At 31.2% G+C, this 21,156-nt stretch overlaps 1 protein-coding gene across 2 annotated transcripts in view; it reads right to left on the minus strand.

The window, feature by feature from the left end:
* The window catches only part of LOC134687043 (uncharacterized), a 35,284-nt gene extending 15,336 nt beyond the window's left edge, over positions 1-19,948 (minus strand). Inside the window, exons 1-3 of one of the 2 annotated variants that reach the window (XM_063546994.1) lie at positions 19,310-19,948; positions 2,864-3,005; positions 1,017-1,084 (exon numbers count right to left, since the gene is read on the minus strand). In XM_063546994.1, coding sequence (XP_063403064.1) covers positions 1,017-1,084; positions 2,864-3,005; positions 19,310-19,376 — 277 coding nt within the window. In that variant the 5' untranslated portion in view covers positions 19,377-19,948. The remainder of the gene's footprint in view (positions 1-1,016; positions 1,085-2,863; positions 3,006-19,309) is intronic. The other variant, XM_063547004.1, reaches the window with a different exon arrangement.
* Positions 19,949-21,156: the final 1,208 nt, after the last annotated feature.

The raw sequence follows: 21,156 nt of genomic DNA on the forward strand, positions 1-21,156 counted from the left end.
TTATTTATTAAGAAAATTTCATTCCGTAAGTCAATTTTCTACAGAATAAAGTCTAAATTTACACAAATCTTTGTATAAAATTGAATCCCAGAAGTGAGTTCGTAAATGAAATATCATCATCTTACAATGTCTAATTGGATAAAATTCTACTACTTGGTAAACTGACTCCGGGGAAAATATTGATTCCTTGGAATCATCACGAGGAATAAATTAAATGATGTCTTTACATATGCCTTGATTCATGGGATTACTGTATTTATCTAAGTCCCACTACAATGACAAATTGTTGTTTGCCTTTCGACATATGACATTGACAAGAATATCATTGCTGCATACATTCGTATACCTTCGTGTATTATCTGGTCTACAGTAACAATAGGTTTCTATAACAATCTCCTTTTGTTTAAGCCCTATGGGGTTTGTTGTGCATTTTATAATTTGAAAACAGCCATTTCTATTATGTGCCAAGAACGGCTGTCAGGATTCCTATGAGACGGTTAAGTGTCTCTGCAATCAACGTGACAAAGAAGAGTACCACAGAAAAGACATTTTCTCTAGCTCTGCCATATTTCAATAGTACGATAAAAATTAATTGTTTAAAAAGGTGATTTGACCCTTCAAATATTTTTTTTTCTAATGCCAGTCATAAATTGTAACCAAAATATTTTAGAATTAACTTGGAAGATTAAAAATAGCTGAAACTTTGTACAAATATAAAACAATCTTTTGGCAGATGTTGAAATTAATATTCAATTTCATCACCTATACGAGTTTTGAAAAAAGCAAACTCGATATTTTTAGCTGTCAATCTAAACCGAATTAATTCCAATATGGCGCCTCAGTTCATGGTAATAAAGTATCAGATAACAGCTGTGACAATAGGGAATATGGAGAGGGTTACTCATAGGAATTGTGAAAGACTTTTTGAAATCTTCAAAAAATAAGATGCGATCTTAATAGTACTAAAAGTTGATAACATATAGTTTTTATGTTTTTATGTCTGTATATATACTCACTTTCTTTATACTGTAATATATTTTTATGCCATCTTGTTATAACTAAACACTTATAACAATTTCTTGATCTGAAAAAAAATGTTATTTTGGTTATGTTTTGTTTTGCAACATCTGTTTAAGTGGTAATAAACTGAGCACACAACGAAACATTTTCAAAGTAATGTTGTCTTTTAGTGTTTTGTGTTTTGGGTCACATGATGGTCCAATTTTCTTTCTTCGTAAAAGCATACAAAATCGTATTAAAATGTCTTGTTGTGAGAAACTTTCTGAATGAAATTTTCAAAGGAATCCCAGTTATGATAATACAGATCACGAAACACAGCAGTCATAAGAAATAAGTATGGTTTATTTTGGGACTTTAGTTAGCAGGTATAACATGGCACTAATTTAACTCTCAAATAGACACAAATGTTCTAATTTATAGGATAATTAAGGATGAACTGAAATGCACTGAATAATGAATAAACATTTCCGTACTAATTTACAAGACCAACAAAAAATAAAATTCTGGGTTCAGAAAGTCAATTGCCCATCCATTTAATTAGCTCTATACAGGACAATAGAAATGGGAAATAAATTAAACTTCCGTGTGAAAGCCTGTCGACCAGAACCTATTTATCACAAAAACATATGCATCGTTTATTAAAAATCAAACACATCACAGGAACACCATTGATCGATGGTAATATTGTTTAGTATTTAATATTAAAACAGATGCCAGGTTCCTCTGTTGTTTGTTATATTTCTACACATTCCAATATTTGGATTTCATTATCCATTTTAATGTGCTTTCCTTGCAATAAACCCTTACTTTAATCACCTACAAGTTATAATAAAACAAACAGAAGCTATAACAGTTGTAGAAAAATAAATTCGTATTATACAGTCAACAAATTTAATCTTTTGTCGAAACACCAACATCAATAAGTAAATATGACACGGGCTTAATCAACTTATTACCTCAGAAATACCATAATTCGTTTGTATAAATTTATTTTGATTTGTATTTATCCTTTGATTCAATATTTATGTAAATTTACCTAATTGTATTGGAAATAAATCAAGCATCTAAATTAAATTTAGACATGTACACCTATGGATAATCTGAATACAAAACAAAGGTATTATAGTCAAACATAATACAAAACATACAGGTGTATTATAGTCTGACAACGATTTTGAACATCCATAGTTTCGATTTAAATATTGCATTTATATAACCTTTAACCTATTTTGCTAACCAACGTTATAAGGTCTCTGGTGTAAAGTTGTCTCAATGACAATCATACCACATCTCCTTATTCTTGTATATGTTTCGAAATTATATACTCGAACAATTTTTTTTTTAACTTTATTTGAACTCAGATGCATTAAATACAACAGGAATATACTATGTATAATATATACAAACCAAACAGAACAAAACTTATATTGAGACCAATGTGTATGATAGAAAGCAACAAAACTATCCAAGATAAAGATAATAATGGCAACAACTTAAAGTGCTTTGTGTTCGACAACTGTGTCTACGACAATGATAATGTCGAATGGGCTTTTAAAATATAAATATCGATATCACATGCCTACTCTCCAAGTTTATTATTACTCGGTGTGTTGAGAATTTATTTTGGATTTCAGTCATAATATCCATGTGCAGTTTATTACCCATAAAATGGTATAAGTTTACTGCCAACAGATGTTTAATAATGTGAAAGGTATAGATACTGTCGATTCTTTCCCCTGATACTAATTCCCCCTGATAATGTAAAAGTATAGATACTGTCGATGCTTTCCCCTGATACTATTCCCCTTGCTTCTCTAATCTTCGACTTATCGACTTATCTTACCTATTATATAAGAGGTATTTGTTGTCTTCATTTTGAGCACACGTTCCCTTTCTTGTAATTTCGTTGTGTGATATTTCTAGCTCGCCATAACGGCTTTGATACCATCGTCCTCGTATGTCCTCGGGGAATACACACGCCGTTGCTGAAAATAAAATAAAAAATATCTTGACATGTTAGCAGGTTACCCTTTATTTACATCTCATCTAGACATATGCATCCAATTTGATATTGATAACTTTTTAGAAAACTCTATGCATGTATGGGAAATTAAATGAAAAATGTATCATATTAAGACAAACGAAGATTGCTTGAGAAAATATTTGAAACATATATATTATTGAATGATAGAAATAAAAGGAGTTAAGCATGACAAATTACCATTACTGCTTCATATGTCAAGTAAAAGTATCGCAACACATTTCTCAAAATACCTTTGGTAGAAAGTGTTGACAAAAACTTAAATATGATTGATTCTAGCATAGGTTGTATAAGGCTGATTATATTTAAAAAGCGATCTGAGAAGATAAAAATATAATCATGAAAGATTTATTGCAATAATTTTTCATCATGGATGCATTTTATGGGGAATTTTAGGATTTGGTTTCATTTACGTGTTAAAGCTGCAGACAAGGACAGTTACTCAGTGCAAAAGATGGTATTTAAATGTCAGATTTCGTTTTGTACGATTATAAATAAGGATTTTAACGAAGCGAAACCAATAACTGTTTCATCTAATGCTCTATACAATAGCAATAATTACACGATCTACTGACGTCTTTATGTGGATGCATTTTTTTCGTGTGTGAAATAGACTTCAAAGATCATAAGTGAAATCACAGCTGACAGGCTGACATCCTGTAACTTTGGCAACATTCTCGACGCCATGCAAGTTATGTTAAATAAAATAACTTATAACGGTTCTGCAGCGAAGTGCAGAAAAAGCTTGTATACTAATGTATTTTTATGTTGTCAAGTGATGAAGACTATGTAATATATATTCTTGTCATTCTAAAATTCTTTGAAAGGAGAAATGTTAAAAAAAATAACTCTTCATTTTAAATGTTTAAAAGTGTGAAGAGTTGATGGGAATGACTATGATTTAGAACCACTATAATGTGTTTTTCTTAAAGTGATGACAGGTACTCTAGCAGGTACTTTAGTTACATTTATCATTTTAACACCCGGGTTTTTTTTTTAAATAACCTTGTATTTAGATATAAAAAAAAAAAATAAGTAACAGTACGAGTTTGGTAAATTAATTTCATGTGCCTTGTTTCTAAATGTTTGCCGCTTTCACCTTTTCATATCAAGGGAAATAAGAGAAAACATTTTGAGTTCTAATACTCGACATAAAAGCAACAGCATTTTAATGGTGAATGATGTTGAACAGACTGATTCCATCCTGCATTACTTTACAAGTTAGGACAGATATATTCTCATGAGTCTGCGCTGTTGACAGAAGAGTAATTTCTAATCCCAGATAATGATTGCAAGATAATTCCAAGACAAATCTCAATTAACACATCCTAGCTTCTGATTATGTTTCCCTGATTACTGTTACACTGCATGTACAAACACGCAAATCCAAGTGTCATGAACATATTTCTTGGACGCAGTTGTATAGAATGTATTCGTTGATTTTATCATAAGGAAATTGTATTATATAATGGTATAATATTTTTTCGCGACCTGGGTAATGTTATAGAGTAAATTTATAGAGAGAAGATGTACATGCCAGGGGATGGAGGGGAGTGCGAAAGATAGAGAGATAATATTTGAATCTATCTATATTTTTAAATTTTAGTCATGTATCAAACTTTACACTGGAAGTTATGTTTATTAAAAGTTTACCATGAATCGTAATTTACTGGGTATTAAAAGGTATTTCAACTAACTATACTGTTACTTTTGTTTTACTATGTGTTTATAGAAACTCCATACAATTTGAGCTGTTAAAGAACAAAGACTTTATTTTCATACTATTTTGCAAACAACAAAAAGCCGGAATTATCGTAAAAATTGTCGGTTCCTGTAATTTGTACTGTTCTTGGGTACATTTTTGACTTAATCAAAGTAAAATTACATACATAACACTCAAAACAATTATGAAGCCTTTGATACCGTACTTTTATTGAAAGGTTGTCAGTGTCTTTCACAGAAACATTACCATTCAAACATTTATAAATTCTGCTTGACATACTATTTCCCCTTATTTAGACGTCAAAGAGTAACAAAGCGCTCTACCGCTGAGAAATCGACCAGAATTAGTATATAGATCTTCTGCCACAGTCGCCAAAGTGAATAAGTCATTACGATGTGTAATTAAAGTCAAATAATTCTTTATTTCTATTGTCACCAGACACATTATAAAGTTAATGTTGAACGTCTTCGTGTAACATTTCAATCTCTGTCACATTACGGGTTAAATTATTTTGGACATATTAAATAACGCAAAATGATCTAGGATAACTATAGTTTGAGATTCTACTTCACGCCTTTTTGGCATAAATTTTCCTTAATCGACATTCCATACAAACAAATCAATTAAAAGAAAAAAAAACAGGTCTCCACGAAATACAATGTACTCATGTCGTTTGTTTTATGATGTTTTTTCGGGCAGTTGCTGTATCATTAACAAATAGCTGCTTTTAGCATAAATCTCCGTTATTTATCAGATTATATATGACACATGAAAAAGTTGCAGTATCTTCTGATATTCTATATGTAGACATCTACCATGAGTAATTGATTTCAAAATAAGTTTTTGGGTCCACTTTTAACAATACGACCTCGGACAAGTTGAAAACTTTTGATAGGTCTTACTTGCCTCAACTAACTATCAGGCCTTAAACAAATAAATTATATATAATACTTGAGAATAAAGTTTATCCATGGTACTGTAATTTCAAATCTTACAGATTATACCAAGGGTTTAACAATGAATAAACTAAAACAATATTTCCGCTACCTATCTACCTTATTTCATTAAAGGACGAAACACTAAACACACACATATTTCGTTTTGACATAAGTAAAGTTATGTGTGTATATAGTAACAACTCTGACTTTAGATCTATATATCTCCATCACGTCAAACATTTATTTCTTCAAAGAAGTAGGTTGCACCGAAAACTATGAATATTATCTTTACATTACATCAGTCCTATCATTTTAAAAAGCAATTTAATAGTGGTATTCACATTAAGCCTTTCATGTAGGTCTTTTACAAGCGGATATTAAAAGACATGTTTTTCTAATAGCTATTAAATCATGCATTTTATGGGAGAATAATTTAGCAATTTTGTCATTTTCATCGCTGATAACCCTGGTTCAGATACAATTGCTACTTTAATAACAAACTATATTGTGTGCGTTATCATCAAAATTAATCTTATAAATATTTTATAAAACGTATCCACTAATTTGTTTTCTGTATCTGACCAAGAAGATATCAATTGCATGGATTCCAAGAGTAACTCACACTATAGCGATCGGGACAGAATTATTTTCTAATTACGTGGTTTGAAGAAAATCTGTTCACTTGAAGAATGTATATGAATAAGTTTCTATGGGTTCATTAATATTTCATCCCCGGAGAAGCTTCCTTTATTGATTTCTATATATAATTAGAATTATCGATAATCTAAAGATAAAGCCAGGCTTTATGTTATATTGATGTGCTATGCCATCAATGTACAGGGTTTTCTACATGGTATATGTAAGATCACAAGATACAGTCAGTGGTAAATCATTTAGAATAACATGGAGAAGACTGGTTTGTTGAAGCTAAAGGATTTTTTTTTTAAATTCTTTTAAATCATTTCGGGAGGTTTCTGCTCCTTAAAAAACACAGCAGTTCCAATGATTCGAACAAAAGACTATGAGTAATATGGTTTGGCGTAACAAGCTATTTTCCCTATCGAAGTCCTCTATATAACACAAAAATAGAACCTTGTCCGCAAATTTAATGGTCTCTTGTGAAATTAAGTGTCATGGTCTGCAGGCTTTAGCAATTAGGATTATTAGAATGCAATTAACTATTATGTCATCCGTATAATGTGATATCATACCATGTCAACTTGCTCCCGTTAGAAACATAGAACAACCCAAACAGACTTATACACTGTACATGGATTCCTATTTATACCATATATCCAAAAGGGACATATATTTCTTATTGACAAAATAATGTTTGATGTAAAATTAACCTGTGTAATAAACCTTTATTTTTTATGGATACTGGAACAACAACTAAGTACACATACATAAAGAAATAAGCAACGATAGTGCTGCCACACCAAATAAGAAGAGCCAACCGACAGAAACGTTCATAAGATAAGCAAAATAAGGCAAACGTATGACAGAGACCTTGATATTGCTTTGAGCGATAATGTAATCAAAACAGAACGTATTCGAAACATATTTATTAACAGAAAAAAACCCCGTAAAGTATACTTAAATGTCGTTATTGTGGAATGTTATCGTTAAACTATTTGAATGTTCAAATTACTCTTTTCCCGAAGAGGAACGTTCATGGTAGAATTGCTTCTACACAACTTTTCTGATAACCCTTTCAAAAAGTCTTCACCTTATCGAATCAATAACTGACTTTGGTAGATAATTGGAAAGCTGCTTGTAGATATGTACGATCTAAAATCAATCTAAAGAAACTTTGAGTGCAGTTTCAAGCAGATAAATGAAAAACGTTGTCAGTTTGAGAGATTATCCCATGCTGTTTATCACAGTGTCTGCACAACAAGATACTGTTAATTCGGCAAAACAACCGCAACAAAACCAAAGCACATTATTCGTAGAGTTGCATGGGAAATCAATCAGAAGTTCACACGTTGGTCACTTACAAACAGGTCATTATCATGTCTTCCTTTCAACACATTACTTCAATACCAATACTTACTTCTTTTGCTCTAACAATTGGGAATGACAAGAACATTTGCTGAGAAAACAAGAAAGTATCCGAATGTACCAAATACTAATGTGATGTATTAGGAGAACTACATAAAACCATTACATTTGTCAATCGAGTTCCCCGCTGTAGCTGACATTAATATCTCTAGTTTATATACGGTCCATTATTGGATAAACATATACATGGATGACCACTACACTTTGTCAGGAAAAATAACATAAATATTTATAGCGTTGTCAATTGAATTGTGTTCTGTTAGTGACACTTACATTTCTGTAGCAATCCTGTCCGGTTATTACTACATCCCCACATACTGAGAATAAAATGACCAGTAAAGACATTGATGGACAAAATTACAGCAGTTCATTTATATGTTGCATTTAATATTGGAAAATTTGAATGTTCCTATTGACACGGTGTAGCAATAAAACAAACCATTTCGTTTAACGTATAAAAAAATTTGGACAGATAAAAACCCTGTGAATAAATTTATCATAAATACCAGGCTTACAATATTGCATGCCAGTTCAATTTGTGAGAATCAGTTTTTTAGTTTTAACCTTTAATGCTAAATTGAATGAAATTGGCAAAAAGACTAAAATTTAGCAAAATACTATTGATATTTCACTGTAAACAGGATTACATAATTGTTCAAATTTCAAGAGATAATCTGGTACCAACTAACTATATATATAACATGCGTCAACGCAAAGCCATTACATCCATTTGTACTTTCATATGTTTTGTAGTATTTGATTGTTCTCTTTTTAAAATTGATATTGTTTTCTGACAGATAAGTGCGCTCGTTAATATGATATGTTGACGTATAATATTTTGGAAATCTTAAACTGACAGGCAATCTTGGACTACCTGACACTTCAAGATTGCGTATCGATTTGGGAAAAACGAAGTCTTGTCATGAATCATGGTGCAATGAAAGTTATACGGTTATCAAGGAATCTTGCTTTTCAATTTACTTCCGACCGAACCAGCCTATCGAAGGGTCATTAAAATAATTACAAGTATGTGATCGGCTAGATTCACAGCTCGTCTTTCATAAATTGAATATCTGCTTTGGAAAAATTAAGACTGATCGAAATAATTCTATGAGCAAATTACTCCACACCATTAGAGCAGTGCAATGACTAAGTCGGAAAAGAAAATGGACGTGTAATGATACATATTTATCCGCTTAAATGATCTAAATTAGGGTCAAATTGAACCATCAAAGACAACGGTTTCCTCTTCTTTTTACATCAGGCCAAACACAAAATTATATGTGTTTAAGTCTTTCTATTTTTGAAAAATAGGATAGGAACGTGGAGATTGTTTTTTAATTCGCTATTTGTTTTACCTTGCATCTTTAAAGACCACCTGCAGTGTTGTCAAAAATGCAATTAAAAAAGGTGGACATTTTAAGGCAAAAAAAATGGATACGAAGGGAAAAAATATAAAAGATGGTTTATGTTGACCTCACTGTCCTCAAAGTATATTATATTTTTTACTGTATAGACGAATAACAGTACAATGAAGAAGAAAAACCCGCATGTTTGAAATTAAACCGACCCATTAATGTCATTCTGTGTATATTTCTTTCACTTTTCTTGTAGCATACCGGTATCTTAAATCCTATATAAACACGTATCAATGTATAAATGAACTTAATTTAATGTAAAGTAACCCATGTATGTAATATAATTATGGACTCGTTATGAAATAAAACATGTGTCATGTACTGTTATAACTGTAATATCCAAACATCTGACACGAACAGAATATTGGTTAATGAGAGCAGACTCGTCGGTTTTTAGAAAACGGTACTCGAAAGAGGAGCGTGAAGTGGACCGTCTCAATTAATCTGGAAAAGTGACAAGTACTTGTAACATAAACACTCGCACATTTACAGCAGATCATAATCTGTATGGGGTACTTATCAATGTTGTAAGCACCTTTCTGTAAAGACAAAACTGTAATTTCGCTCACGCTTATATCCAGTCCAAGAGCTGTTCGTACACTAGGGCATCAGTAAAGAATAGACATAAAGTGGTAAATGAGTGTTTATTTACTGATCATTCTCGAGAGGTTACAAATGTTTACTTGTGGTAGAAGTAATTACAGGAGTAACAATACAGATGTGATCTTTTTATAGAGCAATCATGTTGAATGTTTAATGAACTCTTTTGACTGAAATGGCTCATAATAGCAGTTTAAACAAATTGAAATTACTTAATTTTGTATATGTGCAACTTAATGCGTATCACTATTGATTTTGTGTCAAGAGTCTCATTTTAACATATCATTTAGGGAATTAACTTTATATTAAGACTTAATTGCAAGCAAGTTTGCCAGTCTTAAAAATGTTTACACAGTAATGTATGTTGAAAAACAACAATAAGACGTTCTGTTGACAAAACTTTGGTAAATGCTGTTTCACAGAATCGAAAAATGGAACCTGTATACTTGTCATTAAAATACAATTTTAGACTAGAAGTTTCGTTATTTCGTTTAAACCACAGAAGTAAATGCAATTTAGAGTATGGTTTCAGTATACTGAATTTAAAGTTCCGTATCAGCCTTAATGATTAATTTTTATCTTTCTGCAATATAACCAACAAAGGCAAATATCGTCTTGGACGAATTGGTATTAGACAATCCATAAAAGTTGCATTATGCTTGATTAGCTTTGCAGAATCTCGATAAGCACACACACTACCTCTTATGAGTTATTGCCTCCGGGTTAAAGTTGAAGACAAAAATGTGTCAATATTAGAACGACTAAATCCTAATACAAATTGCTTTCTATGGACTAAAGCATGTTGAAAACGCGAATGATAATTCGCTGCAATGAATACTTTATCATGGAGTTCTATCTAAAGCTATTCAGACATAAAAAAAATACGAATAATCATTACATCAACAATTTAGTATCCTAGAACGATAACCCTAAAACTTATGATATATCTTTCTCGATATATTTCTATGTTAAAGGAAAATGATCAAATATGATAACATTTCGCTATGTAAGTGTTATTGTGTTGTTGTAACATAGACATGTGTCGTAAATCTTCTAATTTTCATTTCTATCAAAAAGGCTAATACATAAAACAAGCATTCTGATAGTATTGCATGACAATACATAGTCCACTACCGTTTACAAATTCATTACTACTGGAACAAAATGCGTACTTGATCTTTAACATGTCATGATGTATACCTGGAAAAGTGGTGCAACATAACAACCTAAGAACAAACTATATAAATCAGTTAAAACAGTATAAAACTCATCAGATCGGTTAAAGCAAGGAATTGTATATTTTAAATTAAATATATACAATTCCTTGGTCAAAGTGGTTGGGGTATCAATCTGGCAAGTCGACGCCAACACAAATTTCTTTGCGTGATGTTGGTACAATTCGAACATATTTCTGGTCTCTATAAATTATAAATAAATGAATACTAAATAATTAGCTTAGATAAAGCAGGTGGAACCGATTACATATAAATAGACGACGTCACATTATGTAAACCTCACACGTCCGTCCCGTCATTGTAACGTCCCGTAGAGACATGAAGTTAATTAAAACCAAATCTCATGAGTTCGATTGCGCAATAATTTGATAGATAACATAAATATTTCCTTTTTTTCACTATTTATAACAATGTTCTTATTATTAATTTATGCAAATACGTAGAGATTAAAAGTCAATCAGGTTCATACCACAATGTTAGTTAATCAACACTTTATGACATAAGATTTGGTTCATGAATGTAGATTGCGTTAAATGTGTATATTAATTGCTTATTTTTGTGCAAAAAGTCTGAGCAAAGAATACGTACATTGAATATTGAATCTACATCAAGAAAGAAAATCTTCATTTATCAATATCACACTTTTTAAATCAGAACATTATTAAACTGCATTCATGGTGCTTCTTGGTAATGACTTCGCGTAAAAACAAATATTACTCTAAGTGAGTAACACATGTTAGGAAAGGTATAATTACAAGAAAAATTCGTCTTTCAGATACAATCAAATTATCTTATAATTCTAGATGCTTAGTCTGATATTTGTTTTTCATTTCCACAATATCAAATAAAACAAACATCAAACATCCGGCCAATTTTATCAAGAATGCTTGGATTATGGTATGAAAATATTACTGTGTGAATTATAAATAAATGCCAAGTTAATCCTGGTGAAATGTGAAAATATGTTTTTTACTAATTATCTCTGCTACTTTCTTAATAACTGTATTAACATAACTGAGGAAAGCTATTAACATGTATATCTGCTTGAATTCTAGGGGCTTTTCTATAATTGACTTTCTATTTTTCATTATACTCATAACTTATTTCAAACAAATAAGGAAGTGTTATACATAGGACAATGGCCGTTGACCTTTGTGTTTTAATCTCAGGAATCCGATCCATCGCAGACTAAATTAACTATAAAAAGATCTAAATTCGTCCAGCATAAAACTGCTGTTGTATTATTAAACATGCATAAACATTAGAATAAATATAATTCATTTTCACTATGATTAAAAGCACAAAAAAAATCTACTTTAGATACCATTGATAATTGTCTGATGTGTATCCTGGGAGATTTGTGTCAATAGAGTTGACATATTGTTACATCAACTTGATGATGACATCTCTGATATGTGTCATTTATACTCTCGTAATTTATAAACACTTTCACGTTTTAAGATTAATCAAATTATGGTTTAAAACATTGTAATAGCAAATCTCTCTCAGAAAGTTAAAAAAAAAAAGAAAAGAAGAAGAAGTTGCAAAGCGAGCGATGAAGAATAGACAGCACAATGACAACAAGAAGACACCAAAGGTCATGAAACTCTTCACTGAACTCAAATATATACTAAATACTAAACATAGCCCGTGAACTCCGGAAGGGGAAACAGGTAAAATAGGTGATAGTTTAATAAAGGTAAAACTGTTTTTTTCTCTCTTTTTATGACTGACTAACTTTCATCATCAAACGATATTTGTTTAAACTTTTGACAAATCATTTTAAAACTTAGACACCAATATATTTTCACTCGGTCTATCTGGTTTTTTTTTACGTAATTCCCCCTTTTATAACACAGAGTCATTGATGATTTCACCTGACCATGATTCATATTAACCACAGGTGTGACCAACAGATGTTGTTCATTAACACGGGTTGTGTTAATGTTAACATGGGTCAGGTATGTGTCTATTGTATTCCCACCTTTCATTTTTAAGATGTACATCTGTGAGGTTGAGGAATTCATCATGGCACGATTGTGACGTTTGTGTGGTTATTCCTTATTCACTTTCAGTTATCTAACCCCCAATATCAAACAGATGCTTTCTTCTCTTGTACAATTTGACCATTTCGTATGTCCTAATACTGATCGTCCGGAGAAAAATGCAAGGCTATAGAAAACATTGTAAGGAGCAGTCACTCAGAACAACGTTTCTTCCAACAGAAGATAATCATTCATGTGCATTAACAAACGAAAGGTCATCTTTTCATTTCTGTTTCTTTCCTACTTTTTCATTTTAAACCAGGAAACTGAACACTTACATTTAACCATAATTTTTACCTGTTCTTTGCGTGACGGATATATAATTTGCTTAATTCAAATGTTCCCGATGGAACTGCTTAGCTATTTTTGTAAGGTGTACGGAGTTATTTCAGACCAGGATTGCTATTTTTATAAATTTCATTACCTTATGGTCACATCGTGACAAAAGTATATTTGAACATTTTTTTTAGTAAAGAAGTATGTTTGTTTATACGACATCGATTTCTATAGCAACGCTGCTATTTCTTAGAAGAAAACTATTTAAATCCGAAGCGATAACACCTGAAATGTTTTATTTTCATCTGAATAATTGATTGAAAAATATTTTTTTTATCTCCCTTTGGAAATTCCCAGTGAGTTATTGATTTTCCACATGGTATTTTAATACATAGGATTAGCAAACTGATCAAGACTTAATTGAGATTACCTCGCAATGTGTAAATAAACTTTGTTTGCATTTATTCTTAACACGACATCCAAAACCGCTCACTGTTCAGACAATTTCTTAGAATCAACAGAGACTTGACACTATCATGTCAACATATTGTCGCCAATAAAAATATTATTTTTCTAGTTTTTACATATTACTCCATCGGAATGTTTGTCTTACTGACAAGGAAAGAAAACATCGACAAAAAGTTAATGGAATAGTAATCGCTGGAAGAAGGCAATAGTAAAATAAATATCTCCAAAGCAAACAAAGACATGTACAATGTGACAGCTTACATTGACGATAGTCTCAGAGCAGTGAGACGTTGATAATGACAAAAGTGACACCATTATTGTCTTTCGTATTGATCTGTGGTTCATGTTGGAAAAGAGATTCCATGTTTATATCGACATGCTTAATAAGCATATTCAGTAACAAAATGAACTCTGCATGCAACCTGAATCGTCAAATAGCCAATAAACCGCAAATTGGGCCATGATAAGTTAAAAAAAAACATTAGCTATTTCCTAGCAGGTAAAATTTTGAAGTATCATTTTTTTTTTACAAAGAATCGAACACGCAAAGCAAAAGAAACAACGCGCTTGTATTGCTGTTCCTCATCTTAGAAGAACAGTGAAATGAAGACACAACTAATGTTGACTTCATATAGATAATTGTAAATAGCGGAAATGCAAGACAAAAGCGACAGCAATCGTAAAACACAAGTCAATAAAAAAACAAAACATCTAACAGTCATCAGCCGTGATGTCTTAATATTCGCTTTAAGTATTTTGGTCTTTTGTGAACAGTTGAGTGACACTCGTACCATATCTCCTTTAATATCTACCACCTTTAACATTGTCGGTAGTATTAACATAAGCCTGTCATTGCTGTTGATACTGTATTGTTGTCACATTGCTATACACCCTTCATAAATCATTCATATGAAAACCTAAATTTCATATTCGTATTTGTAAAAGTGTGGATGAGGGCCATTACAGTATGGCATCTCTACACATTTATTCCTGTAGTGCATTTCAATAGACACCTTTGTTAGAGTGTCTAGTCAAAATGAAAGCAATAAGCATTACTTTGTCCTGTTTTAAGTGCGTATAAGATAGCAATTGTGTCACTTAGCTGTGTTCTTGTCGATTTAAATTGAAAATAATCAAATCTTTTAGATGTAATTAAAGTTTCTACATCAAAATATACGTATAATTTTGATATTGGAACACTAAAGAAAGCCTCTTTGACAGAAAATAAGTACAGAATCAGTAAAGAGTTAATCTAATAGATTCAAAACTAATTTATGTACACGTGTGTATTAGAAGGCAAACAAAATATTTATTTGTTTTTCATCTGGATAAATCTCAAAAACGTGTTTTATCGCACATGCCTACTGTAATGCATTCTGGCCCTACAAATATGTTTTTTCAAAACCAAAAATAACATTATCTTAAGACTGTCAGACAACGAATGAGACGTTACATGATTGTCTTGTTGACAATATGTTTACACTACAAAACCATAGCGTGGGGATAGGAGGTTAAGGTTTTCTCATAATCCTTGTTACACATTCAAAACAATTTTACTTGCCTCAACATGGCCAATAACACTATATTTTTCAAAAATTATTCTGAAGGTTAAAATTTGCCGTACAAAAGTTCACATATGTTTTCTTTGCAAGCAATGAAATCCTCGATTATTTCTGAGCAGCATCGCAAAGATTTGACTCATAAATTTAATTCCTGGCCAAGGAAATCTATGACTGACTGACATTGGAAAGCCAATATGGCATTAACTTCTGTAGGCAGAAATATCGGAAATTTCTTAATCAAAAACGCATTAGAAAGGATTATAGAGTCAGGTAAAATGATTCTTTGTTGGTCTAGTGTATGCATGGCCAGCTGAAATTAACAATAACGAACCAAACCGACATACTATATGTCCATTCGCATCAATGAAAATCACATCGATTGATCAGACGATGTCTCAAAATGACTGAGGAATATCAAGTGCCATGAAAACAAAGAAGAAAATGATTAACCTCGTATCAGAATGTACGAACAGAAAATATCAATAAGCTACAACAGCAAACCAAAACAATTTAATGTCATAAGTTCGCAAGGTAAACTTGCTGTTATATGGAAGATAATTAAATTTACATCTCTTTATACGAGTATGAAATTTTAATTGGAAATGTGCAGAATGTCAATACATTTCCATTTTACTCGGGTCGATGTTATTAACTTATTCATTTCCTATTGCTAGTCATTATGTTCACTGTTTAATGGAGAACTTTAAGGTCAATATCGTGTGTAAATGTAAATTTTTCCTACGTCTAAAAAATAGAAAAGCCAGAAGTCATTTTAATTATTATCCTATTTAATTATTTAACATTTGAGATAAATTAAGATTTGACTTGGATATAGTCTATTTCAGTCTCCAGTACACACTAGATGTGGTAAACGCTCGAGTCGTTTTAAATTAGCGTCATTACACTAAAAACCACCGTGAGGTCAACTCTGCTATTAAAATCCTATTTTCTCATGGAAGTTAAATATTTCTTTGAGGTTAAAAATAATTGCCAAATCCATTTAACTTCCCTTTTAATGCTGTATCTACAATGTGTTACACCAATTTTCTAAGACTTATATTTCGTTTCACTTCACCAACACTACATTTGAACCAAAAATATGATTAATATACCTTCCAGCAAATATTTTGATAACTTTAGCATAGGATTGACAAAAGTTTGGTGGTCTCGCTTGAACTTCATCAATAACAATAAATAAATACATTACTCAAATATGTATTATTATTAATGTCTTACGCCACATTTCATTTTATTCATGAGATTATTAAAATGTTTGATACATTTAAAATTCAAACTGTCTGAACTTTCTTTATCCTCCTATGAACATCTATAGTATCTGTATTTAAAAATGAGACATTCAATAAATGTCTTACTTTATCTACGAAATGAGGTTTATAGCGACTACTGAAGCTATTTAATGACATTCTACGTTCGTAGTATTTCTCGAGATCATAAAACTATTAAGACCCATGGTCCCGCTGATCGGATTTTAAGACCACATACTGACCATTGGAAGATTAGGGAAATGATCTAAATAGTTGGAACATAATGAAAACCACCTGAACAACCCGAACAGTTGATCCCTTCGATAAGTAAATATAACTAAAGCTGCCATAAATTATTGTTTTAACCAGGAATAAATAAACTGTTTAAGCGCATTGTAATTTAAGAATGGTATAATCCCACAAGTTTTAAGATTTTATCTGATTGGCAGCAGTGTTAAAATAGATAGAAGATTGTCCATTATTTTTGTTTAAAAAATATCAGATATACACTTACTATAGCTAAGTTTTGTCATGAACAAACCCGTATCGTTTGTGTTACGATACAATCAAATATGACACAGGAGTTTAAAAGAATTATCCTCTGTGGTTTTTATAAGACGTTTTGTTTAAAAACAATTGTGGGAAGATTTTCTTTAAAAACTAGCCAATTTCATAAGTACATTGAATGATACAATCTTTCAAAAATTAGGTTTAAACATTGCTATCTTTGTTACTTGAGAATGGGATAATATTTAAACAATTTTCACGCCTATCTACTGATCACTTCGACAAGAAATTCAATTAACACCAAACATATGAATATTAACCAAGGAGAAAACATACTGTAATGCAAAGGTTACTGATGTATATCTACAATCCAGTGCGAAGTACCCTCCTGGCAATACATACAAATGTAATGGATAAAAATTCAATTACATTTCCATTGGGAAGTAATTTTACATAAAGTGAGATGTATATATATTCTACACTTGTTACTAGTGTGAAAAAACCTGTCTATTATTTATTTACAGGGAGAGAAACGTTTATGTTTTACACAGAACAGCAATCGAGTACTCCTGATGACGGGACCATATGGGGGAGAACGATGACAAGATAATAAGATTACATCAATGCTGATAATCAAATTAGATCATCCTTTAAAGTGATAATGAATTCAATCACTCTTACTTAATTGACAAAAATGTCTTGGCCGGTCTGTGCCTTCAAGCACAGAAGAAATAATTTTAGGAAAAATTGCTTGAGGAAAATCAACTAATTTTCTTCAAATATATTCAACTTGTTTCAGGTCAAGCTTTTAAAGTTCACTTTTTGGCAATCGACACATATATAGAAAGAAATTTCCACAATATTAGATATTCTATTGGGGTGTGCAAATTATAAATAAAACATTGGTACCAACTCATGCAATTTATATTTATCTGTCTGCATATCTTACTCCCTTATGGTTTATCTATTTTTTATGCCTTAAAACTTCATAGATTTTTCAGCTGAACTGAACTAAGGGAGTACTTTTTAATGGCATAGATGCCCATGTTAATGAGTATGCATGCTTGTATATTTATGATGGCGTGCTTATGGTAGCAAGAAGGCTAGCTGGAAAAGACTTGATATATCAAAGATGGAAATCTCATTTAATTCTATCTATTGTTTTTTATTGATTTACCACAGTATGATGCTACGTGATACAATTACTAAAATCGATCAAGTATATGTCTTCGTATAAAATGAAAATATAAAACAGCCTTTCAAAAAACTGTCTTCATCTTGTCAAAGCCACCAATAAAATCTTTGATAAATTGTCATTAGACTTGGGCGCAGATGTTCATTGCATTGTCTTCGGGAAAATGAACACAAAACATTGCACCGTCATATTTGTAGAGAAGACAGTTTTTGCTGCAAGTCTTTTAAGCAGGATCGGTTTTGAATTGAGATGTAAATATTTGACAAAATTCAATAACAAATAGTTTTAGTTCTCAAAATACTTTAGATCTTTAAAAGAATGTTGATACTTATACAGCTTAATTTAATATTTTTCGCCTGCTTAAACAAATTCACACATAAAATCAATCATAGGTTTGAAAAGATTACAGAATTTTAAGATTACTTTTACGATTGATAACTATAATAAAACCGTTTGAAAAAATAAACGGTATTGCATTGAGAAGTCAAGTTTTCATCTTTATAAATAGACATCTTTGTCGTAATTATCAGTATGATATGATATTGTATATTTATTATCTAGGCCATGTTACCAACAAAATTAATTGCTTTTGATATTAGTTGTAAAAAAAATAAACACTTATGTTCTTGTAATTGATGACTGGGATCGTATCAGTTGATATTTCAACTTCATTTCTAGATATTAAAATATGAATAATTTATTATCAGAAGTGAACTGTGTACAAATTTTTTAAGTTTTGCTTTAAAGTAAATTTTCTTCATGACTACATTATCGCTATCTTTTGTTTTAATAAACATAAACATTCATAATTCATCAGAGGCACAACGGCCTGTGAAATTTAATTACATGTAATTAAATTCTAATTAGCATTGTTCCTTTGAAAGAAATGTCAAGCGAGTGCACGCTGTAAATAAAACATGACATTGTAATAAAAGATGCTGTTTGTACTTACCCACAGTTATAAATAACAGAAATAAAGGGTAAATATTCCACAATGTCAATATGTAAACCTCCATCATTTACTTTGGTTTCAGTGCATTAAAAGTATTTTTGTAAATAAATCCAAGTATATTTGTTTACACCATTATTTTAAGTTTGGTCACATTCTATCGGTAACATTTCGTTGTGAAAAATAAGACCGTCACACACGAAAGACAACAATGAAATATTTAAATCTGGGTGACTAAATCTTCTTCGTATTTTTAACAATGGTTGATCCTGTACGCTTCGTTGAAATTAAACCAATGAACCTATACATTAAAATACACACGTGAACTTGATGCGGCCCTGTATCTCCTCCTTAGGCTATTTCACAAATTAGTCCAGTGAAGCAGTTTTGATTAGTTTCTAAATAATGATCGGTGATGCTTTGTGGCGCTAATTATCTTCATGTTTTACGATCCATTTCTCTATTTTCCAATGTAGATATAATATGTGTATAGGAAGGCGGAACATCGAGCGGAGAATATGTCAATTGATACACCGTCAAATCAGCTGATATCTACAACGAAATGTAACACTGTGTTTCATCATAGGTACTAGCCAACCACATTGAATGCATTCGTGTGACAGAGTGTTACTGCAATGAATCACGCATCGGTTCTTATGAATATAGATTCCTTCATTTATCCAATCAGTGTGTCGATACTGATTACTATTCTTCAAGTTGCTTTTTCAACTTTCTAAACGGATGCTAAAGGCATTAATTCTTAAATTTATTTTTGTAACATTCTGCCTAAACAGCAGTTGGTAAAACAACAGATACAAGCGTCAACTGTCGCGCTAAGAATCTAATGGTAAAAACTGGGCATCGTAATTTTATACAAATTAATAACGTCTCAAGATCTAGCAACTTGAGAAGAAAGAAGAAAAAAAATTATAAAGCGCCTTCGGCACCTGACATCAATTTTCAATTACTGAGCTCATCAGGACATAAGGAGGGAAAAATCCTCATTCTTTATCCCCATTTCCTGATAGTTTTAGCAGCTGACAATGGGGGAAATTTCAATTTGTGACAAATTTGATTACTACGCGAAGTCGTCTGTTTTCGCCGAATTCTAATGGAATTTGACATCATCTCTAATGAAGAGCGTAACGAGTGTCATATCTAATATGGAGAGCTAGGATTTGGTCAGCACCAGAACAAACAAATAATATGCCTCAATAGAAATATTACCATTATTGCATGTCATATATTGATGTAGGGTGGGGACAATAATAACACAAGTATGGTAATTTGAATTTCATTTTTTTATCTAGCAATTTGGACCACTTCATAAAAAGAAATATAAAGAAGGATGTTTTAACCATAACCTTTTAATTAGCATTTTTTTTTAAATATTTTTTTTTCTTATATTTTTTTTTGAAAAAAGGAGAACATTCAATAGGGGCTATTAAACTAAAGGTCTAAGAACACAATGATAGACAACGTGTTATAACTAATGCAAGACAAAGGTGTTTTTTTGTGAGGATATGTAACTTTAGTAGCAACTTTTCAAACATTTACATTGTTTTAATCGAGGTAGAAAGTTGGAGGAAGATCATTTATGATAACATAATAGTATTAATATTTCCCTTGGAAGACGGAAAATTCAAAGTGGCGTCCATCGAAATCCATATTTTTCTTCGTCTGAAATGCTATCCATATTTTGTTAGATAACAACAAGGAAACGTCTGTCAAGTTGATCCTATATGTACACGATTTAGTAAAGGGAATACAAAAGTTTGATATTTAAAACCATGAGTAAAGGATACAGTAATTGTATATACTAAAATACACTTTTGATAAAATCTGTAATT

Source organism: Mytilus trossulus, chromosome 1 (assembly GCF_036588685.1).
Source record: "Mytilus trossulus isolate FHL-02 chromosome 1, PNRI_Mtr1.1.1.hap1, whole genome shotgun sequence".
In the NCBI taxonomy this organism is placed as follows: Eukaryota; Metazoa; Mollusca; class Bivalvia; order Mytilida; family Mytilidae; genus Mytilus; species Mytilus trossulus.